At 58.0% G+C, this 20,869-nt stretch overlaps 1 protein-coding gene across 4 annotated transcripts; it reads right to left on the reverse strand.

Moving 5' to 3' along the window:
* Positions 1 to 177: 177 nt before the first annotated feature.
* SCYL1 (SCY1 like pseudokinase 1) lies at positions 178 to 19,920 on the reverse strand. 4 transcript variants are annotated; one of them, XM_059718421.1, is made up of 18 exons: positions 19,742 to 19,919; positions 18,419 to 18,559; positions 17,936 to 18,058; positions 17,254 to 17,474; positions 15,935 to 16,025; positions 15,478 to 15,633; positions 15,027 to 15,185; positions 14,381 to 14,488; positions 6,846 to 6,959; positions 6,546 to 6,701; positions 5,942 to 6,130; positions 3,327 to 3,402; positions 3,047 to 3,226; positions 2,811 to 2,932; positions 2,583 to 2,681; positions 1,936 to 2,223; positions 1,437 to 1,518; positions 178 to 1,343 (listed from the first exon to the last, which is right to left on the reverse strand). In XM_059718421.1, exons 1-18 carry the CDS (start codon positions 19,850 to 19,852, stop codon positions 1,219 to 1,221), a joined length of 2,541 nt encoding a protein of 846 aa, XP_059574404.1. In that variant the 5' UTR covers positions 19,853 to 19,919; the 3' UTR covers positions 178 to 1,218. The 4 variants fall into 4 exon arrangements, with proteins under 4 accessions (XP_059574404.1, XP_059574403.1, XP_059574406.1 ...); XM_059718420.1 differs by having other exon boundaries at positions 2,583 to 2,684; XM_059718423.1 differs by lacking the exons at positions 3,047 to 3,226; positions 3,327 to 3,402 and having other exon boundaries at positions 19,742 to 19,920.
* Between the last annotated feature and the right edge of the window lie 949 nt (positions 19,921 to 20,869).

Raw genomic sequence — 20,869 nt, forward strand, 5'->3', positions numbered from 1 at the left:
CACCCGCACAAGCAGCAAATTCAGCCCGGTGACACTCAGCCCCTGACCCGCTGCCAGCCACCGCCTGGGATACCTGGGTGTCACGTGGGGCCTGTTGCCTGTGGGTCTGGGTCTCTCGCCTTCTGCCTGGACACCTGCAGTGTGGGTTTGGGCACCCAGGATGGTGAATGGCAAAGGGAAAGTGGACAGGGATTTATTATTGACTTGCAATACAAGAATGCCTCCACGTGCCATGTGAGCACCTGCGCCATAGACCCCACGGGCCACAGGTCAGGGACTGAGCCCCTCTGCTCGAGGGCACGGCTCCCTCTGGCTCAGCCCCAGACCTCCAAGCCCACCAGAAGCCTGTTGTGTCCCCGGGGTAAGCCTGCCCCCGGGTAAGCAGCACCCAGGGGCTGCCTCGCCTTCCTAAGGCCAACACTTCTATGCACCTGCCAGCCATCGCTTCCCTTTGCCCTGGGCACTTACCGCAGGCCCTCTACCCTGACCCTGGAGCTCTACTGCTCACGGGCTGTTGTGGGGGGGAAAGGGGGTGGGTGCGAATGATTCTGTCTCAGTCCCAGGCTCAAGGGACGCAGGTTCAACAGCCCCAAGGACCAGCCCAGAGGGCTGAAGAGCAGGAGGTGGGAAAGGGTGAAGGGGGGGCGGGGATGCCACAGGCAAGATAATTAATCACAGGAGTTTGGAGCTGAGGAGCACTGCCGTGACAAGGGCCAGGAATGGGCCTCCAAGCCGAGACCGCAGCCTGGGGGTGCACCCACTCCACCCACCACATCTGGACCATCGAAGGCCAGACCATGGCATGCTGGGATATACAGGCAGGGGAGGGTAGTGCGAGCATTGGTGGGAGCCCCGCACCCCACTCTCCGTGCCCAGGACACATCCTCAGACACAGGCCGTTTATTCCCCTTATGTACAAGAAGAACTGTCAGGGCAGGTGGAGAAGGCAAAGCAGCCCCTCCCTGACCCCCGGCCTGGGCAGAATAAATACCCCCCGCTCTGACCAGGCAGCCCCAGGCCAAAGACACCCCCCCAAACCCCAACCAGGAAACATGTTGGGGAAGGGGCTGAGAGCGAGCGGAGAAACCTTCATTCACCCTGAGGCGTCCCGGCAGCTGTGCTCACGCAGGGCTCCCTGGCTGGACACACGGAGACTTTAGGAGCAGATGTAGAAGCTGTGGAGGAAGACCCCAGGGAGCAAAGGGAGAGGGTCCCCCATCAGTCCAGTTTCCTGGCTCCCAGCTTCATGGGCCCCCGTGCTGCCTTCTTCTCAGCCCGCTTGGCCTCCAGCTCCTTCTTCCGCTCCTCGCGCTTCTTCCGGGCCAGCTCGGCCTTGCTGAGCCCTGGGAGGGGAGGAAGGGGAGAGGCAGATGGGTTGGGCAGGGGGAGGGTCGGGAGTATGGAGTCCTCGGAGGTCTGCAGCGGCAGCTACTCACCGTGATCGGCGTCCAGAGACTCCCAGGCGTCCTCAGTGCCCCAGTCCCCACCAGCGTCCGAGCCCCACGTGTCGGTGCTTTTCTGCAAGGGCAACGCAGGGTTGAGTTCACTCCATTCCCCTCCCCGGGCAGCGCAAAGTGCAGAGACCCCCCCCTGCTCTCATGCCTGCTGCCCTCCCAGAGCTGGAGGGAACCCAGGCATCTGGGCTCCCAGCGCCCCTGCTCTTATCCTCCCCGCCCACACTCCCCCACCAGAGCTGGAGACAGCTCAGGCCTCTGGGCTCCTCACCCCAAGCCCGGGTACAGGGGGTGCCCAGAAAGGGTGGGAGAGAAGGGAGCTGATCCGGCGGGAAGCCTCCCAGGCCTGGCCCTGCCTAGCTGTGCACAGCCAGGGGGGTCCAAGTCCCTCTGTGGGGCTGAGCTACCCCACAGCACTGCACGGGGAGCCTCAACTCACAGCTCCCACCCTGTTAAACCCCCTCCACCACTACCTCATTACCTGGCCATCAGCTGTCGGCTTCTGGGTTGAGGCAATAGAGAAGAAGGGGTCGGGTGTCTCAGTGGCGGTTGTGCTACCCCAGTCATACTCGCTGGCCAGCCGGGTCCCCGCAGGTGGGGCAGAGGGTGTAGGAGCAGACTTTGGGGTGCCAAAATCCCCCTCCACATCCCAGCCGTCTTCCCCCAGGGAGCTGGGGGCCTGGGGGCCCTTCTCCCGGCTCCAGGCTGCATTGGCTTCCCAGCCAGAGCTGGTCCAATCGGCGTCTGGCCTCCTGGACGAGCTGATGGCCTGGAAGGCGTAAGGGAAATGGTGCAAGGTCAAGGCCACCAGCCACATCTGACAGGTCCCTTTTGTGGCTGGACCAGGGTGGGAGAGGCTAGATGATTTCTCTTGGGGCTCTGCAGACTTGGGGGCTGGGGGAACCCCCCTTTACCCTGGCCTGACTCAAACGGGGGGAGGGGGTCTCCCAGTTGAACTCTCCAACACCCAGATGCACCAGTCAGGCCCTGCTCCCCCCTAGGGCAGGCACTTGTCTGCCTGCTCCACCCCTCGGGTACAAAACCGGACCAGGTTTCCCCAGGATAAGCTGGCTGTCTGCCCAGGCAGGGACCAGGTCTGACTGTCCCAGCAGGGAGCTGCTGCCTTACCCGCCTGGCTCCAGAAGTTTTGGGCACCGTGGCTGCCTCCACCCAGCCAGGGGTATTCCAGGCATCAGGGCTGCTCTGGCCCCTGCTTTGCTCCGTCTCCTGCTACAAGGAAGAATGAAGAATGCTGTTGGCATCCACCGCTGTCCCAGGCCTGGTGTCTTACTCCCAGGCGGTGAGGGCTCAGTGCCCCTCCCAGCCCCTGCCACTGCCAGGAGCCTGGCCCCTCACCTCCAGGCTGCCCCAGTCTTCATCATCCCATCTGTCCACTGAGCTCTCCTCTTCCTCTCTGGGCTCTTCCCAGTGGCTGGGCGAGGCAGGCGACATTGCTGGGGCAGGGACACTCTCAGCTTCTGCAGGACAATGGGAGAGAAGTCAGCCTAGGCAGGGACCAGAGGAAGCCCCTAGAGTTCCTCTATCTATTTCCATTGTGAAGGCACAGCTGCGAGCCCTGACCCTTGACTGACCAGGTTTGGGGGGCTCTGGAACGGCACCCCCTGCGGGTGCCTCTGCCTGTTCCACTGGGGTCCCGGCATTGGTCCGGATAAGCTTGGAGGTGAGGGAGGAGACGCCTGTGACGGCCCAGCCGGCCCAGCTCACGGCGGCCCCAATCCCAGGGCTGGTAGAAGCTGCGTGCACGTCCTTCTCTGCAGAGGAAACCAGCAGAGAAAGGCGATGAGCCTGCCCTGAGCTGCAGGGGCCAGAGACCTGCCCCCACACCCTCTGCCCAGTGCCTGGAACCCTCACCGAGCTCTGCGAGCTGAGACGGGTCCTCGGAAACGGCCTCCAGCTTGATCATGAAGCTGCGAATGGCCTTGAATGTCTGCATGGGGGGCGGGAGGTAGCGGGTTACCATGCACTGCTCTGAGAAGGCCAAGCCCTGCCTACGGCCAGGAGCTGCACAGACCCCCCGGCCCCATCCAGGATCTAGGGCTCAGCCCCAGCCCCCCACCATCATGCTGGACAAGACAGCACTAAGCACACAGGTGGCTCTAGCTCTGCCAGTCCCCACTCCCCTCCCTGAGCTGGAGAGAACCCAGGCATCTGGGCTCCCAGCCCCCGTTCTAGACATCTCAGAAGGCCAACGGTTGGAAACCAGGCAATAAGATGGGAACAAGACACCAGACCCAGGACCGGAGCAACCTGATCAATAGGCTGCCCTGTCTGGTGAGAAGGTCTGAATGTCTGGTGAGACCTGGCCGTGAGCTGTCACAGACGAGACGGAGAAATCAGGCTGGAAGAGACCGCCCAAGGTCCCCTCTGGTTTGGTCAGCCCTGTCCAAACCGTCCCATGCAGATACAATGTCTAACTTGCTGGAGGAACCACAGTCAACCCCATCACAACCACGAGACATAACACCCGAACCTGCCACACTGAAACCTAGAGGTATTTGGGGAGGACTAGGAGGTGGCTACCATAACCACAAGGTATACTAGGGGCCTGCAAGCACTTGACCCTGAGCTAGGGGCTGTATTTGATGCTGGTGCCACGTTCAGTGGATCACCCTGGCTAGCGCCAGGTGTGAACAGAGCATGCTGTCTAGTGTTTGTGAGCCACAAACCCCTGAACAGGCTTCATCAGCAAGACACCGTCTCTTGATTACAGCTTGATTACAAGTGGTCTCTTGATTACAGCTAACAAGGTCATTAGGAGGAGGAGTACAGTATCACCAATGGCATCCAGCTAGAGAGCTCACTGACTCTCCATAAGACCTGCCATGTCCTGGAGCAGAGCCTCGGTCCATCTGGCTCAGTCCACCAGCGGCAGAGTGGAGCCTGGGAGGGAGACTGACCGCAGCTGAGCAGAGTTTTCCCCCTGTTCCTCTCCCATGTGCAGCCTCCAGCACTGAGGGTCCAGGATGATCTGCTGCAGAGGCCGTGCCCCTCACTGCCATGCTTCATAGCTATGGATGCCCCTTTCCTCCAAGGACGTTTCCAGTCCCTTGGGGAATTGGGCTGAACTCCCAGTTTTCCCCCCATGTCTGGGGGCAACAAGCCCCAGGACTTAATTCCAGGCTGAGTAGAAAATAACTTCCTCGTGTTGGTTTTAACCTGACAGCCTGCTCATCCCACTGTGACCCTTGTTCTTGTCTGATGAGACAGTCAATAATAAACCCCAAATTACTTTCTCTTCCCCAGTGAATGTTTTATAAATGTTTATTTTTCCCTCCCAAGCCTCTCTCTTCTACAGTGACCAGGCCTGGCCTCCTCAGTCTCTCCTCCCAGGGAAGACCACCCGCTTGCCCCAGACCACCAGTCAGCATTGCTGCCCTTCTCTGGTTCTTCCACAGCCTTTTGGATGTACTGGGACCAGTGCTGGACAGTGTTCCAGATGTGGATGCACCAGGGATGCAGAAAGGGGCACCATAATCCTTTCTGCTGTGCTCACAGTTCCCCTCTTCACTGTCCCCAACCTGGTGTTTGCCTTGGTGATGGCGACAGAGCCCTGAGCCGATGTCTATAACCAGCTGCCCATGGTGGCTCCCAGGTCTCTTTCTGGAGACAGAATACTGCAGGCAGCTTTCATGCCATGTGTGCCCAGCTCCATCACTGGATGCTGAGACACACTGATGTTCATCTGCCAATTTAGCTGCCCATTGGCTCAAGTGCAAAATCAGGGTTTGGGTTTCCTCTAAGCCTTCCTCAGCCTGGCCCCTCAGTGCTGGAGGCTGCACATGGGAGAGGAACAGGGGGGGAAAACCCTGCCCAGACCCAGTCACTCTCCCTCCCAGCCTCCACTCCTCCAGACACTGAGAGACATGGGAGACTGGGCAAGACAGACCCAGGACATGGTCATTCTTATTCTCAGGGGCACTGGGTGCTGGCTGCAGCCAGGCTGGGGGTGGTGACTGGGCTGTGCCAATGCTCCTGCTGGGATTCAACCCTTGAGGGTCCTGGCTAGAGGCTCTTGCCCCTGTTTGGGCTCAGACCAATGCTGCATTTGGGGTCAGGAAGGGATTTCCCCCCTAGCCAGTTTGGTATGGACTGCAGGGGGGGTTGCCTTCCTCTGTAGCAGGGGCATGGCCTCCATTACATCTCAAGCATCTATTAACACCCTTTGCACCAGCAGGCTGTGGCCCCTCCCCCGCTTTCCCTGTGGTGGGGGTCAGGGGTGATGCCTGGAGTTATGCTGGGGTGACCGTGTAGTTGTGCTAAGGCTGGACGACGGGTTTGCCTGGGACGCTTTGGACAGGGCTGACCCTGTCTCAGGCAGGCTTGGCCTCAATGTGACCCCCCCACAGGTCCCTTCCAACCCCACTGCTCTAGGATTCTTCTGCTCCAAATGTGACTGGTACCATCCACCCCTAGGGCAGCCCAACACCCAGAAGCATTCCTCGCTGGGCATGCCAGGACCCACTCACCTGGTCCCGGACGGTCTTCTCGGGGTCAACGGTCAGGGTGCAGAGAACAGGCAGGATTTTGAAGGCGCAGTCAGACAGCGAGTAGAAGTTGTGCGTGGCAGCAAAGCCCAGGACACCCGCAGCCCGGGAAGGGGCGAACGGGTCCTTGGTGGCTCGGCTGAAGGCAGAGATCAAGATTCTCTGCCTGGTCTGGAAAGGAGGATGGGGGAGGAGGATGAGGTGGGGTCAGGTGGCAGCTGGGAGCCCTCCTGTGCCAGGCGCTGTATGTACATGAGGGACTATCATCCCCCGGAGTCTGGCCACATCATTCTGGGGCCCCTGTGCTCCCTGCAGCCAGTTCCCAGGGGCTGAAATCCAGCCCTAAGGCCTGCGCTTGACATGTCCATGGGGTCAACCCTGACCCATGTAGCTCCCCCAGCTTGCACTCAGCAGGGCCAGGCACCAATTGGTTCCTAGAAGTCCTTGGCTTCAGCCAAAAGCTGGAGCTTTCCAGTGTCCCGAGGGATGTGGTCTTCCTTGTTTTACACACACGCGTGCACACACACACGCACGCACGCAGGGCAGCCGGAGCTGTTCCTACCCCCTGGCACCCCCTGGTACTCACAGAGGCGCTAAGGTAGGGCCCGATCTTGCCCAGGCACACGGTGGTGTTGCAGCGGATGGGGCCCTGTTCATCACGGGCCTGCAGCCGGGCAAAGTGCTTCATCAGTTCCACGTTCAGGTTGCTCTCACTCAGCTTCGGTGCCAGCAGCAGCATTGACTGCAGGGAGGATACGCAGGAGGGGCCTGGTCATTGGGGCTGGGGGCAGGTCCAGCTAGGGAATGATGCTGGAAGCAGGACAGGGCACCTGGGCAGCAATGCCAGGCCCCCCTAGTTTCCCTTGTGGGGCTGGCCGGTACCTACCTTGACTGTCTGCTCGCGGATGGCGGGGTTGGTGTCCAGGAAGCCATGCATCACATGGGGGAAGATCTGGGTGTTGACCACAGGCTCCGTCAAGTACTGGATGAAGTTCTCCATCTGCAAGGCCATGCACGGGCACGGGTGAGCTGCTGGAATCCAGGGTGGCTGCCAGGGACAGCCAAGGAGGGACCCCACAGAGCAGCTGGGCTGGCTGGGACCCCAGAGCTCACATCTAGCCCAGCCCCCTGCTTGAGGCAGGATCAGCCCTGTCCAAACTAGCCGGGACATGTCCTAACCTGTTCCAAGCACCCACAGGCCACCCAGAGCCCCCAACCAGGTGACACCAGAGGACAAGGGCTGCAGTGCCCAGCTGCTGCCAAGGGAGCTTCAATGCATCCAAGACAGAGGCATTGCCCCCACTGCAGAGGAAGGGAACCCCCACAGGGCTGACTCCTAGCCTCCAAGGCAGACACTGGGGTGACCGTGAGCAGGGGGCAACACCCTCTAGCCAGAAGCCTCCAGGTTGAACCCCAGCAGAAGCACTGGCACACCCTGGGCACAGCCCCCAGCCTGGCTGCAGATGACACCCAGCCCCGCTGAAGAAGGGGGAAGAAAACCCTGACACATGTAGCAACAGGAAGGGGGCAAGTTCCTTCCCAGCCCCACGTGGCAGCAGCAAATCCCAGATGCCTGAGAAACACCACAAGAGCTGCCCTGGACTGGGTCAGAGCATAGTCCATCTGGCCCGGTCTCCCATGTCCTCCAGCAGCTGAGAACAGAGGCTGGAAGGGAGAGTGACTGGGTCTGAGCAGGGTTTTTCCCCCCGTTCCTCTCCCATTTGCAATCTCCAGCATTTAAAAACTTCCTTGTGTTCATTTACACTGATGGCCTACTGCTAACGGATGGCAGAGAAAAACTGAAGTTTTCTGGGGCTCTAAAACCAATTGTCGAACAGGAGGAAAAACTCCTGGGTGTTGTAGCTGGACGGCTGCATGAGACACACAACAACCATGAGTCAGGTCACGGTGACCACTGTGTCAGCAAAACGGAGCACCATGAATAAAAAGATTCTGGTTACAGCCATGGGTATGTAGACTAAGCACCAGGGATCCGGGTTTTCTGTTTCCCTTGGAAAAAGGGAGAAAGCTGTAGATTTTACCTTTTACTGGAGACAAATGTGGATTTCTCATTTAATGGAGAAACCTGCGGACTTTGCAGTTTTGCACGAGCTCTCTGCAGGCTGCCAGAAGTGCAAGAAGGTGGTCAGGCAGGGGGACCATATGTAAGCATATGCCTGGGAATGGGCGACTAGGGCCTCCCGAGTCTGGGGGGGGACCAGACTGCCAACAGGGAGGAAGTGGGAGGGGGTCCCCCAGAGGCAAAACCAGAAGTGTCCTTCCAGTGGTACTTCCGGTTTTGCAGCTGGTGCTTCCAGGGGGTGCATGGCCAATCTCAGAGGGTGCGAACGCACCCACATGCATCCCCTACTCATCGCCAATGTGCCAGAGTGGGCAAAATATGGCCCACCAAGCACTTTCATCCGGCCCACAGCACCCCACAACGAACTGCATCCTGTCCAGCCCTTCCGCTCATGAGGGTGGGAGCGAGGCATCCACATGTACATGCAGCCCCAAACACATCCTACTGTACCTTGCTCCCACCCCTGTGGGCTGAAGGGCACAGCCTGGGCAGCATGCTGCCTCCGTGCAGGGCTTCTGCTGCCGCAGCCCGAGGACCTGCTCCACTTCCCCATCTTCTGCTGGCTCCAGGCAGCAGGTCGGGAAGCGGCGGGGGCTGAGCTGCAGCTGTGCAGGACCATGGAGCATGAGGCTGGTGGCAGCGTGGAGCCTGCGCCCAGGGGGGCAGCCGTAGCACGGAGCTTGGGTGGGCAGCTTATATATAAAAGAAAGAGCTAAGTTTTTCACATTCCCGAGTTGAAATACTGCACCACTCAGATTTAAACATTAATTGTGGGCAACAGAGTGACCAGGGTTTTTCACCCTGGTCCTCTCTCACTTGCAGCCTCCAGCACTGAAGGACTGGAACATTAAACTTGGGCCAACAGATTTGGCATTCCCAAGTCGCCTGGACTTAAAGAGCTCGGATTGAGACATTTATTCCTCCCCAAGGCAGACACAGCAGGAAAAGACGTAACCCGCAAATTCAAGAACTTTGTGCTATAGAAATGCATCCCTTCGGTGTGGGAGCCCGGACGCCTACTCGCAACTGTGTGTACAGCAGACAAACTGGGTGGTGTCAGGGAAAAAGCCAAAGCCAAAAAGCCCAGGAAGGTGAAGTAGACAGCAGCACTGCAAGGGTTGTTTCTGGTGTACAGGGAGCTTACAAGCCCGTTGGAGGATGCTTTAAATGCAAATCAGAAGCTGGAGGATGATAAGAAGGAGCTGCAGGGAAAAGCAGAGACCTTGCAGGGTCAGGTCAATGAGGTACAAGGCACTGCATTGAAGAGCGCTGTGGAAATCGCCAGATTAGAAAACGAGCTTAGTCACAAGCAAATGAGCAGGGATCAGCTCTGTGAGGAGGTCAGTGGCTGGAGACAGAAGGCGCAGGACACCCAGGGAGCTCTCCAGGCTGTACTAAGAGTCCCGGGAGACCTCCGGCCTGGATCATGCCACGTGCTGCCAGCAGATTCGGGAGCTGGAGTTAAAACTAGGCATTTCTAAGGGCATTGCAATAGGGATTGGGGCAATGATGGTGGTAAGGAAAAGATTGGCATGTCTAAATAAAGAAACCACCATCCAATGGTTGGCACAGGCTCAAAGGCTGCCCGAGGGACAGAGTGGGTACCCCACAGGGGACCTAGCTCACGTGATTAGAGAGTGCATGGTGCCAGATGACTTCATAGCGCTGCCTGAGGATGTGTAGTTAGGTTGGTGTATGGACCCTAGAGATGTGAGGAAGGCAGTGAGTACTTCAGGTCTTCTTTCCCGAGGTGCACCCCGTGGTTCTGTTTCACAAAGAAAAGCAGAATCCAGGACAGCATCCAGACACTGACACTGCCTGGAAAAAAATGCTATACCAATTAACAGAACTGCCTTTAGGAAACCCTCCAGACTGAGACAGACCCCAGTTTAAGGACCTCCTTGTGACAAGACTAGCTCCATTCCTCAGAGTTTTTGCAGGATGACCACATGCCAGGCTATGAGGGAACTGGGAAGAAACCTAAGTGAAGGTTTGAGTTTCAAAGCCAGGCATTCCCCAGCTGGAGGGAGGAGAAGGCAAAATGGAGCTGGCATTGATGCGAGGCCCCAGCAAAGGCCAAAAGGACAGACCTCACTCTTGTGGGAAGAAGAAAGTCCAACTCACGGAGAGCCGAGCTTTGGCGGAGACTAATCAAGTACGAGAAGAAGGAGGATATTGATGGGTTACCAGACACGGAGTTACTGCGGAGACTAGCTCTTCATGAAAGTCAGGCAGAAAATCCCAGCACTCCCACCTACAAGAAAAGCAGGAAGCCTGGGCCAGTAAAAGTGCTATGTGCCACAGTCGCCTCTCTTTTTGGCACCCTTGGTTCATGATGAATGGGAGCGACCGACCGTCAGCGTCTGATTTCCCAGCAAGGACCAGGCAACGAATGCTGGTAGACACAGGTGCCATGTGCTCTATTTTCTGTCTCCCACCCACTAAATACAATATCTTACCAACAGAACAAACTTCCTGGACCTTAAATGTCAGAGGCTGAAGTGAGAGAGAAACAGAGGGAAAAACCCTGCTTCGACCCAGTTCACTCTCCCTTTCAGCCTCCACCCACTGCCGCACACAGGAGACTGGACAAGACAGACCTGGGGTCTGACCCAGTCAAGGGCAATTCTTGTGTACTATCTGGAAAAGCTAACGAAGGCACGTATCCAAGCCAAGGTTAGCAAAATGGACCTCAGCACCAGGAAATAAAAAAGCCAGTGCAAAGAGCCAAGCCAGCTTATCTCCAGCCCCATACAGCCTACTCATAGAGGGAGACAAACATGAATACCTACTGCCTGAAACAAAGCCAGAGAAGCATCCTCCATTTAGAGGGAACTTGACCCTCACCAAAGCAGAGGAAGGACCCTAGGTTGTTCCATTTGTAGATGAATCCAGCTGTTATAAAAATGGGTTTCCCCATACAGGATATGCCACAGTTAATATTAACACCTCTTATGTCGCGTTTAGATTACAGGCTGCGTATGGGATGGTTTGGACAGGGCTGATCCTGCCTCAGGCAGGGGGTTGGACTAGATATGACCTCTGGAGGTCCCTTCTAGCCCTGCTTCCCTATGACTACGACACAGAGGAAGCGGGAAAAGGGAAGTGTACCCTGCATTCAATGCAGACAGCTTCAAAGAAGAAAGCTTTAAAGCATTCAGGAATACCCCAATAGATGAACAGATGGCGATATTTTCTGACTCAGACTGGGTAATGAGAGCTGCTTTGGACCAGCCCCCAGTAGGACAAGAAAGAGGTATGAAGTCAGCTGATGAAAAAACGGTGGACGCCGGAAAGGATGTTGGAAAGGATGGAAGACTTGGCAAGAGCCATGAGAACTGGCCTTAGCCACGACACAGGACGGAGAAACCCCAGGGTGAGCAGTACCCGGAGGGGTACGGGTGCAGATGATAGCTTTGTTGCACAAACACAGACATTTAGGTGCAGACAAAGCCCCGGCCAGGCTGCAGGCAACTTCATGGGGGAGGAAGTGAAAGACTATACAGATCACTGTCTACCATATGCAGCAAAGAACCCCGATACCAAAGCAGCTCACAGACTCCTGGGATATAGAGAATTAGTGGTCCATGAAGGAAGCTACAGACTACATAGAACCCATGTCTCAGACAGCAAAGGGAAATAAGTACCATCTGGTAGTAGTGCATCGCTTCCCAAAACAGATCAAAGCCCTACCAACTTGTAACAGCACAACTGCCATCACCGCACAGATATTAGTGGCCAGGTGTATGGGGGGTGTCTCCTGGAAACCAATGCAGACTGAGGCCCTCACTTCATCAGAGAAATCACACGGCCGGTCTGTCAGGCTTCTGGGATAAAACGGATCATGCAGTGCAGGGCAAGTGGAAAGGAGAAACAGGACAATAAAAACTGCCTTGTGAACGGTGATCCATCAACCGGGGAAAGACTGGGTCTAAAAATGACCCTTCGTGTTAGTGGTGCCGAGAGGAAGCATAGCCGTGCATGGAATTACCCTGCATAAAGCCACGATAGCAGAAAAGATGCGGCTCCCAGAGCAATGGTGGCTAGGAGAGGAGCCCCTACATAGCCTCCAAACTTGTGTCCTTCCAAAACTGGCTCCAATCAGTGGACACTATGCAGAGGCAAGTGGCTATAGCGCTGAAGGCTAACATCCAGAAAACAGCCCAGCAGTTAGGCCCCAGGACTGGGAAACTGGAGACCAGGTGACGTATTGTGGGGTGGGGTGGGGAGGCTAAAGAAAAAAGGTCGCACCCTCAGTCCCCTGTGGATGGGGCCTCTCAGAACTGAAAACAAAGGTATATCAGGTGGAAACACATCAGGATCTGACACAGAACCCAAGCTGGTTTCACTCTTCCCAGCTACAAGTCTGGAGAGGAAAGGAATGAGGGGTGAAAGCCGCACTGCCAACTACATTTCAGGTGCTGTGCGACAGACCTGGAAGACCAGCCCAAGCAGCATTTCAGCGGATACTTGTGATGAAAGCTGCGGTTCCGATGGTTTGTAGGATGTGGATACAGCAGAAAGAATCACAGAAAACGAGAGTTGAAGGGACCTCAGGTCACATCTAGTCCAACCCCCTGCTCCAAGCAGGGCCAGCCCCAACTACATCATCCCAGCCAAGGCTTTGCCTACCCGGGTGGAGAGTCCCCAACTGCTCTGGGTAACCTGTTCCAGTGTTTCACTACCCTCTTCATCAGAAGGTTTTTCATAATATCCAACCTCAACTTCCCTTGCTGCAGCTTGAGCCCATTGCTCCTTGTTCTGTCACCTGCCCCCACCGAGAACAGTCCAGCTCCATCCTCTTTGTGCTTGAAGAACAGAGTGGTCAAACCAAAGAAAGTACCGCACAAACCTAGTGGGACAAACCAATGCACTGGGACTTCAACCAAGGACGCATTTACATTACTGCGCACCCCTGATCATTGTATTATTGAGTCCCATCATTATCTCTGCTGTACTGTAGCTACCTTGCTCTGTGAAACAATGGAAATGACACATGAAAGAACAACATGTTTTGTTGTTGTGGAGAAATTAGAGAAATAGTAACACAGCTTTACAAAGATCCGTTTTCCTTTTCCTCATCTTTTCTTTGTCTGTTACCGTGCTCAGCTGCATCAGATGCGATGCACCATATTAAAATCCCAGTCAGTGCTATGGCAGAAGCTGGGGCAAGGTTGGGTGAGGACAATGAGAACTCTATCAAGAATTCCCACTTGCTCCACGAGTGGCTACAACCCACCAGGTGTCGAGTCAGATAGGTCTCAACCCTCTACCACACCCAAGCCTAGAAATGAAGGTGATGGCTTCTCTAAGAGGGCCAGCAAAGAGGGGGTGGCTGACAGATGGCATGGCAAAAACTGAAAGTTTTGGGCTCTGTAGCCTGTTCTACAACAGAAGGGGAAAATGGTAGGTATCCCCTGTAGGTGACCCGAATATGACCCGAGTATACCCTGTAGGTGACCTACGTATCCTGAGTATCCCCTATACGTAACCCGAGTATCCTTTGCATGACCTGAGTATCACCTATAGATGACTGGAGTATCACCTGAGTATCTCTTATAGGTGACCTGAATATCCCCTGTATGACCTGAGTATCCCAAGTAGCCCTGGTATGACCTGCATATCCCCTGTATGACCCGAGTAGCCCCTGTATGACCTGAGTATTGCCCAAGTATCCCCTAATAGGTGACCTGAATATTCCCTGTATGACCTGAGTATCACCCGATGACCTGAGTATCCCCTGTAGATAACCTGAGTAAACAAGGGACTACAAGAGCATGGAACTGCCTGAGAAAGCACACCGTAAGCAGTCGCATATATAACATCAAGGGTGACAAGAACCAGGAAAAACAGGAAAAACCTCTAGAATGGCAGAAAAACATCTGGAGAGGGGCACAAGCAGAAGACCAAGGCAACCGAGAGAAAGGAGGGGTGTGGACCACCCATAAAAGAGCAAGCAAACAGGAGAACTGTGGACCTCCACCACCTTGCCTGCCAAAGATGGCAGACCCGAGACTCCTGGACGCCCAGCCAGCTGCAGGGAGATGCTCTGCCCTTGGGATGGCACAAGACTTAGGACCAGTTTCTACTTTTTCCTTGTTTTAAGCTGAATTGTAACTACCTGGGCTCAAAGTGTTTCTGTTCTCTGGCCTGGTCCAAGCCCACTTCCCTGACTTCAGGGTTGCCCAGATTTAAAGGTTAAGTCTAGGTAATGTCACTGCTCTCTGCCCCTGACTCCACGCTCCTCCCAGAGCTAGAGAGAACCCAGGTGTCTGGGCTCCCAGCTCCAACCCGCCCAGGTTTATGCACTGGTGCTCCTGGCATCCCCCACGACCGACCTGTTGCAGAAGCCGGATCCTCATGGCACGGTCAGGGGATGAGAACATCTTGACGATGATGGGGATGATCTTCTGCTGGTACTCCTCAGCTCCCAGGAGTTTCCCCACCTGTGGCCCAGGGGACAGGACAGTGTTGGGGCAGGAGCATCGAGTAGGGAGACCCAGTGGCCTGCCCCAAGCCAGGACTCCTTGGTTCCATGCCCGGCTCAGGGATAGAGCAGGGTAAGCTGGGAGCCCAAGCACCTGGGTTCCCTCCTGCCTCTAGGAGGAGAGTGGGGGCTGGGGGGTGAAAGCAGGAAGGGCTGGGAGGCTGGACACCTGGGTTCTCTCCAGTTCTGGGAGGGGAGTGGAAGCTGGGAATTGACAGTAAGGAGAACTGGGAGCCTGGATACCTGGGTTCCCTCCTTGAAGCCTGCAGCCTTCCCTCCGTGCTGCTCCCCCTGCTCTTGGGCATCGCAGGGGCACCCGCATCCCAGAGCCTGCAGCATTCACCCAGCTGGCCTGGGGGAGGCAAGACCCCCAGCCCCTTTCCTCCTCAAGACCACGTGCTGGCAGGCATATAGGTATTAGTGTCCAGGTTCCTCTATAGCCTTGGTTTCTCTGGCACAGAGGAAGTCAGGGCCCTGCACCCTGGGCAGAGGCTCACCTTGAAGAGTGGGGTGAGCACAACAGCACCAGCACTCCCAAACTCCACAGCTGTCAGCAGCTGGGGCAGAATCTTGTGACGGCAGAAATCCGCCGGGAAGGTGTCAAGGTGGTCGCTCAAGTCCTGAAAGAACATCTGACGCTCCGTGGGCTCTTTGATCTGTTGATGGGGAGGAGGAACAGGGTCAGGGCGCTGTATAGACCCCTCAGGCTGAGACCGGGGGGGCACCAGGTGCTGTACAGAACCACCAGGCTGAGCTGGGCCACACCAGGCATTGAACAGACTCCCAGGCTAAGCCTGGGGCCATGCCAGGTACTGCACAGACCCCCTGGGTCAGATTAGAGACAGCCCTGTATTGAGGGGAAAGCCCCCAGCCCAGGTCCAGATTGGGGCCCCCAACCCATGACACCGTTCTGAAAAGCTTGCAGCAGCTCTGCCCCCCAGCACTTACCTGGATCTCCTCCAGAAAAAGGTTGGTCTCCACAAAGCTGTTGCTCATGAAGCCACCAGAGCCGCGGCAGTTCTGTAGAAACCGGGCAGGGTTGGGCCGTACCTTAGGGTTGGCACCCACCAGCTCACAGTAATGCGGCACCAAGGACTTCGGGATCTGGAAGGAGGGGAGCAGAGGCTGGCACTCAAGAGTGGGGCGGAAGGGGCCCCTCATGGAGACTTCACTACAGGGAAGTGCTGGCACCCCCAGCTTCAACACTGCCCCCACTCTCCCTTCCCACCGCTCCCCAAGCTGGAGAGAACCCAGGTGTCCGGGCTCCCTGCCCACCCTACTCTAACCCCCCAGCTCCATTCCCCTCCCAGAGCTGGAAACAACCCAGGTGTTTGGGCTCCCAGCCCCCCTGCTCTCATCCCCCATGCTCCAGGCTGGAGGCCCCGGGTCCACGGCACCTCATTACCTTGCCCAGTGAGCGCAGGCAGCTTGGGCGAGATAGGGGCCCATTGAACACCTCCCAGATGAGGCAGCCGAGACGCCACATGTCAGCTGACCTGCAGGAGGCAAAGGCCCACATCAGCGCCCTCCCATATAGCTCACACCACACCAGGCCCTGTACAGACTCCCCCAGACTGGGATCAGGAGACGCCAGGCCAGCACTAGGAGCTGCTAGAAGATGTATAGAACTGCCAGGCTGGGATTGAGGGCACCAGGTGCTGGACAGACCCCCCCAGGCCGGGATCAGGGGGCACTAGGTGCTGTCCAGACCCTCCAGGCCAGGATATGTGCAACATATTTAACAGCAATCTGGATGTGGGTATAGAATGCACACTATCCACATTTGCTGACAACACCAAGTTGTGGGGCAAGGTGGGCACACTGGAGGGGAGGGACAGAATACAGCTAGATCTGGACAGGTTACAGAGGTGGGCGGATGAGAATAGGATGGAGTTCAATGCAGACAAGTGCAAGGTGATCTAGGGAGAAGGAACCAGCAACACACCTATAGCCGGGGAAACACCCTTCTTGTCAACAAGGTAGCAGAAAGGGATCTTAGAGTCATTGTTGACTCCAGGATGAACATGGGCCGCCAATTCAAGGAAGCGGTCAGGAAGGCTAACCGCACCTTGTCGTGCATCCACAGATGCATCACGAGCAGGTCCAAGGAGGTGATCCTTCCCCTCTACGCGGCACTGGTCAGGCCACAGTTGGAGTACTGTGTCCAGTTCTGGGCGCCGCACTTCAAGAGGGATGTGGCCAGCATTGAGAGGGCCCAGAGGAGGGTCACTCACATGGTCAAGGGGCAGCAGGGTAGGCTCTACGAGGAGAGGCTACGGGAACTGAACCTGTTCAGCCTCCACAAGAGAAGGCTGAGAGGGGACCTGGTGGCCATCTACAAACTCACCAGGGGGAACCAGCGAGAAATGGGGGAGGCTCTGTTCCCCCGGGCACCACCCCGGGTTACTAGGAATAACGGCCACAAATTGTCGGAGAGAAGGTTCAGGCTGGACATCAGGAGACATTACTTTAAAGTTAGGGCTGCCAGGCTCTCAAATGGGCTCCCAAGTGAGGTGGTACTCTCTCCTACCTTGGGGGTCTTCAAGAGGAGGCTGGACAGATATTTGGCTGGGGTGATATGACCGCGGCACCCATTCCTGCCCAGGGCAGGGGGTCGGATCGATTGATCTGTTTAGGTCCCTTCCGACCCTAAGCATTATGAAACTATGAAACTATGATTGGGGCCCTGATGTGCGAACGCTGCCCAGCCCCAGCCCCACTCACCACTTCTCCCCAGTGCCCTTAGTGCTGTCGGCACTCTCGGGGGGGTCATAGCGCTCCAGGTCAGGGCTGGTCCGGTGTGGAGGGGGCCCCTCGCCCTGGGCTGAGTGCATGTAGTCCAGGCCCCCCAGCTTCCACTCGCCCGCACGGTCCACGAAGACGGCCCCCATGCACACATTGCCATGGATCAGGCTGCAGTCATTCACCAGGAAGCTCAGCGCCTTCTGCCAGGAGGGAGACGGTGGTGGGTCAGCCAGGAGCTCCCACAGTTCCCAGGGGAGATGGAGAGGGTGGGAGGAAGCCCCAGATGCCTGGGTTCTCTCTCTCCACTCCAGGAGGGGAGTGGGGCCAGCACAGGGTGAGAGGGAACGATGGGAAAAATCAATGGGTCCTTTTTCCAGCTCTGGAAATGGAAGGGGCTGGAACCAGGACTCCTGGGTTCTCTCCCCACTCAGGGAGGGGAGTGTGGGGTCCAGCAAAAAGGTAGGGGGAGAATAGGGGTGAGGGGGAAGGCTGGATGCCTGGGGTTCTGTCCTTAATTCTCAGAAAGGAGTGGGGTTTAGTGGGTGAGAGCAGAGAGGCTGGGAGATCGGACGCCTGGGACCTCTCCAGCTCTGGGAGAGGAGCGGGAACTGGGGGGTGAGAGCAGGGAGGGCTGGGACCCCAGACGCCTGGGTTCTCTTACCACAATCTGATGCAGCCCCCAGGAGATCTCCAGCTCGCTGATGCCTCCGGCCTCTGCTCTGGCTTGAAGGTATATGTTCAGGGGCGTCACAGGCTCCGTCACCACGTGCAGGCATTTCTCTGTCTGCCCACAGGGCCCCACAGGACGTGAGACAGAGGCAGGCGACTCTATAGACGCACCCCCCACCCGCACCGGGCTCTGTACACCCCACCCAGCCTGCTGGGATGGAGACTAGGGCTTTCCATGTGCTAGGGGCCACAGAGACCACCCCCCATGCCGAGACTGGGGTCCCTGGAATACCCCACCCTGAGATCAGGGCCCCTACACAGCGCCAGGAGGGGCACAGACCCCTGCAGACGGTTCCAAACCCCCACCATGGCGGAGAGCCCAGACATGCCATGATCCGAGCTCACGGACCCCGGGGGAGTCCAGCCCTGGCCCCGGCCCTGGCCCCGGCCCTGACCCCAGCCCCAGGCCCGATACCTCCAAGCCGTCGATGTAGGACAGGATGTTGGGATGCCGGAGGGTCTTGAGCCGCTTGAACGCTGACTTGGCCGCTTGCGTCTGCTCATCCGCGTTGGGTTTCACCTCATAGACAAACACTGACACTGGGTCCCCTGTGGCCTGCAGAAGACACAAGCCCAGCATGGCGTGTCTTGCTCAGCTCCTCCAAGATTTGGGGGGAGTGATGTAAAATGGGGAAACCAAGGCACAGAGCAGAGCCGTGCCCTAACCAGGGAGTAGGGGGCTGATCCTTGGGCTCTCCAGGCCCGGCTAGGACCATCTTACCTCCCCCAGCAGCCGGGAGGAGGGGGGCGGTCACTGTGTAATGGGGGCTGCAGTTGCAGCTGTGAGCACTTCTGGGGAGGAACAGCAAGGTGCCACTTTGCAGTCCATTTCCCACCCCCAAGGCAGGCTCTGAGGGGTTGGGACACCCCTCTACTGGTCCCAAGAAGCCCCCCACCTAATTGATGGGGTCCAGAAAGCCATCCCTAGGGGGGTAGGGGTGTGTCCAAGCTGCCCTGCGGCCTGGTCCAGCAAGGCCCCTGTTCTACCCCCGGGCAGAGGAGAGGTCCTGGACTCCACCTCACCTTCCTGGGGAGCGGGGTCTGGAAGCCGCAAGGGTGGAGTTGGGTGACTCCCCTGCCACATGCACAGGATCTCCTCGCCAGCCCTGAATTACCCCCAACCCCAAATGCACACGCCCCCATTGCCCCAGAGAGCCTGGCAGTCGCACGGGTGGGGCGGGGGGCAGCGTCTATGGTGGGGGGGGTAGAAGCCCCTGTTAACTGGAACAAATGGGGAGGGGCTTCGGCTTCAGAACAGGGGCAGGGACCTCCTGGGCTCTCAGCCACGGGCCTGCAGACCCCCTCGCTGGGGGGTGCCCCCTGCCCTGGAGGGGCTGCCATGTGTGTGGGGGGTTGTAATGCGGCCTTGCAAACCTGACCCCCCTTTGGGGTGTGCAATAAAGGGGAGAATGTTTGCAAAGCCCCCCCGCCCCACATTCCCATGAGCCCTTGCCCACCTGCCCCCCCTGGGCATGCAAGAGAGGGGGATGTTTCAACCCCCCGGGTTCCCGTAGGCCCTTGCCTATCTGCTCCCCGTAGGGAGGGGGGCGTTTGCAAAGCCCCCCCCTCCCAGGTCCCATGGGCCCTTGCCGACCTGCCCCCCCAGGGTGTGCAATAGAGGGGGGGCTGTTTGCAAAGCCCCCCTAATGCCAGGGGCCCTTGCCAACCTGCCCCCTCCTCCAGGACATGCAATGGGCGGGGGGGGGACCCGGCCACGTCACGCCGGGGGGGCCCTCACCTTGCGGCGGCCCCGGTGCAGCTGCCAGGCCCCCGCCGGCCGCCCGCGGTCGCCCTCGGCGCCGAAGTCGTAGGGGAAGTCGCGCACTGGGTCCCGCGCGAAGAACCACATCGTCCCCTGCCCGGGCCCGGCTCGGCCCGGCCCGGCTCGGCTCGGCGCGGCTCCCGGGGCCGCCAGGGGGCGCCCGCGGCGGGGGCGGGGCGGGGCGGGGCGGCGGAGAGAAGGCCGGCGGAGGGCTCGTCGCTTCCCGGCCGGGGTGTCTGCGGGGCCCGGGGCGGGGCCGGGTGTCCGGGCTCCCACCCCCGGCTGCCCCGCCGCTCTCCCCGATTCCGTGTCTCTTTGCCCTCTTGTTGCTCTGTGCCTTTGTTCCCAGCTGCCTGCTAGGTGCGGGCCCAATGCAGCACGCCGCCTGAACGTCTGACCCCCAAGTCCCCCAGTATTCTTCAGGGAGAAGTTAGGACTTCTGGCCAAAAGGGCCACAGTGCCTTGAGATCCTGCCAAGCCCAGGACTCCAGGACCTGGCATCCAAAGCAGGCCCGGGATCCACTTCTGCTGACGGGCACCTGCTTTAAGGGCAGAGAACAACCTGAGAGATGGGGCCGCGGCCCTCTCTGTTTGAAATCCTAGAGACGCGGGGCTGGAAGGGACCGTGCAGAGGCGACGTGGAGTCCAGCCCCTGGCCAGATGGTTCAAACCATCTGTCCCGGTGTGAACCCGTTGTCCGAGCTGGTCAGAAAACGACACGGCGTGAGACGACACCCAGACGTGCTGCAGGGGGACCGTGGGGGCCCGCCTCCTGCTGCTGTGGGGTCTGTTAAATACACTGGAGAGAGGCCGTGCCCTGCCCAAGTCTGCACTGATCTGACTGGGGCAAACTCCTGCCTGACCCCAAATGCAGCGATCAGGCAAGACGCTTTAGCCAAGAGCCTCTTCCTTTCGCTCCTCCAGCACCTCCTTCCCCACCCTATGCCCCTCTTGCCTTCCTCCCTGTCCAGAAAGGCTAAAAAAAGCCAGGCCTTCACTTCGGAAAGGGGAAGACTGAGGGGGGATAGGATACAAGTCTCCAAAGTCAAGACACATATGAACCAAGCAAGCAAGGAGCCGTTGTTCACCAAGTCCCAAATATTA

This window comes from Alligator mississippiensis, chromosome 15, assembly GCF_030867095.1.
Source record: "Alligator mississippiensis isolate rAllMis1 chromosome 15, rAllMis1, whole genome shotgun sequence".
Classification (NCBI taxonomy): Eukaryota; Metazoa; Chordata; order Crocodylia; family Alligatoridae; genus Alligator; species Alligator mississippiensis.

What these genes read in the sequence shown, in the direction of transcription:
- SCYL1 (XM_059718420.1), bottom strand. Translation starts at nt 19,852, where the DNA reads ATGTGGTTCTTCGCGCGGGACCCAGTGCGCGACTTCCCCTACGACTTC. An exon ending in GTCTCAGCTCGCAGAGCTCG is followed by an intron (nt 3,227 to 3,326) that starts GTGAGGGTTCCA and finishes TTTCCTCTGCAG; the next exon opens with AGAAGGACGTGCACGCAGCT. An exon ending in AAGACTGGGGCAGCCTGGAG is followed by an intron (nt 2,685 to 2,810) that starts GTGAGGGGCCAG and finishes TCTTCCTTGTAG; the next exon opens with CAGGAGACGGAGCAAAGCAG.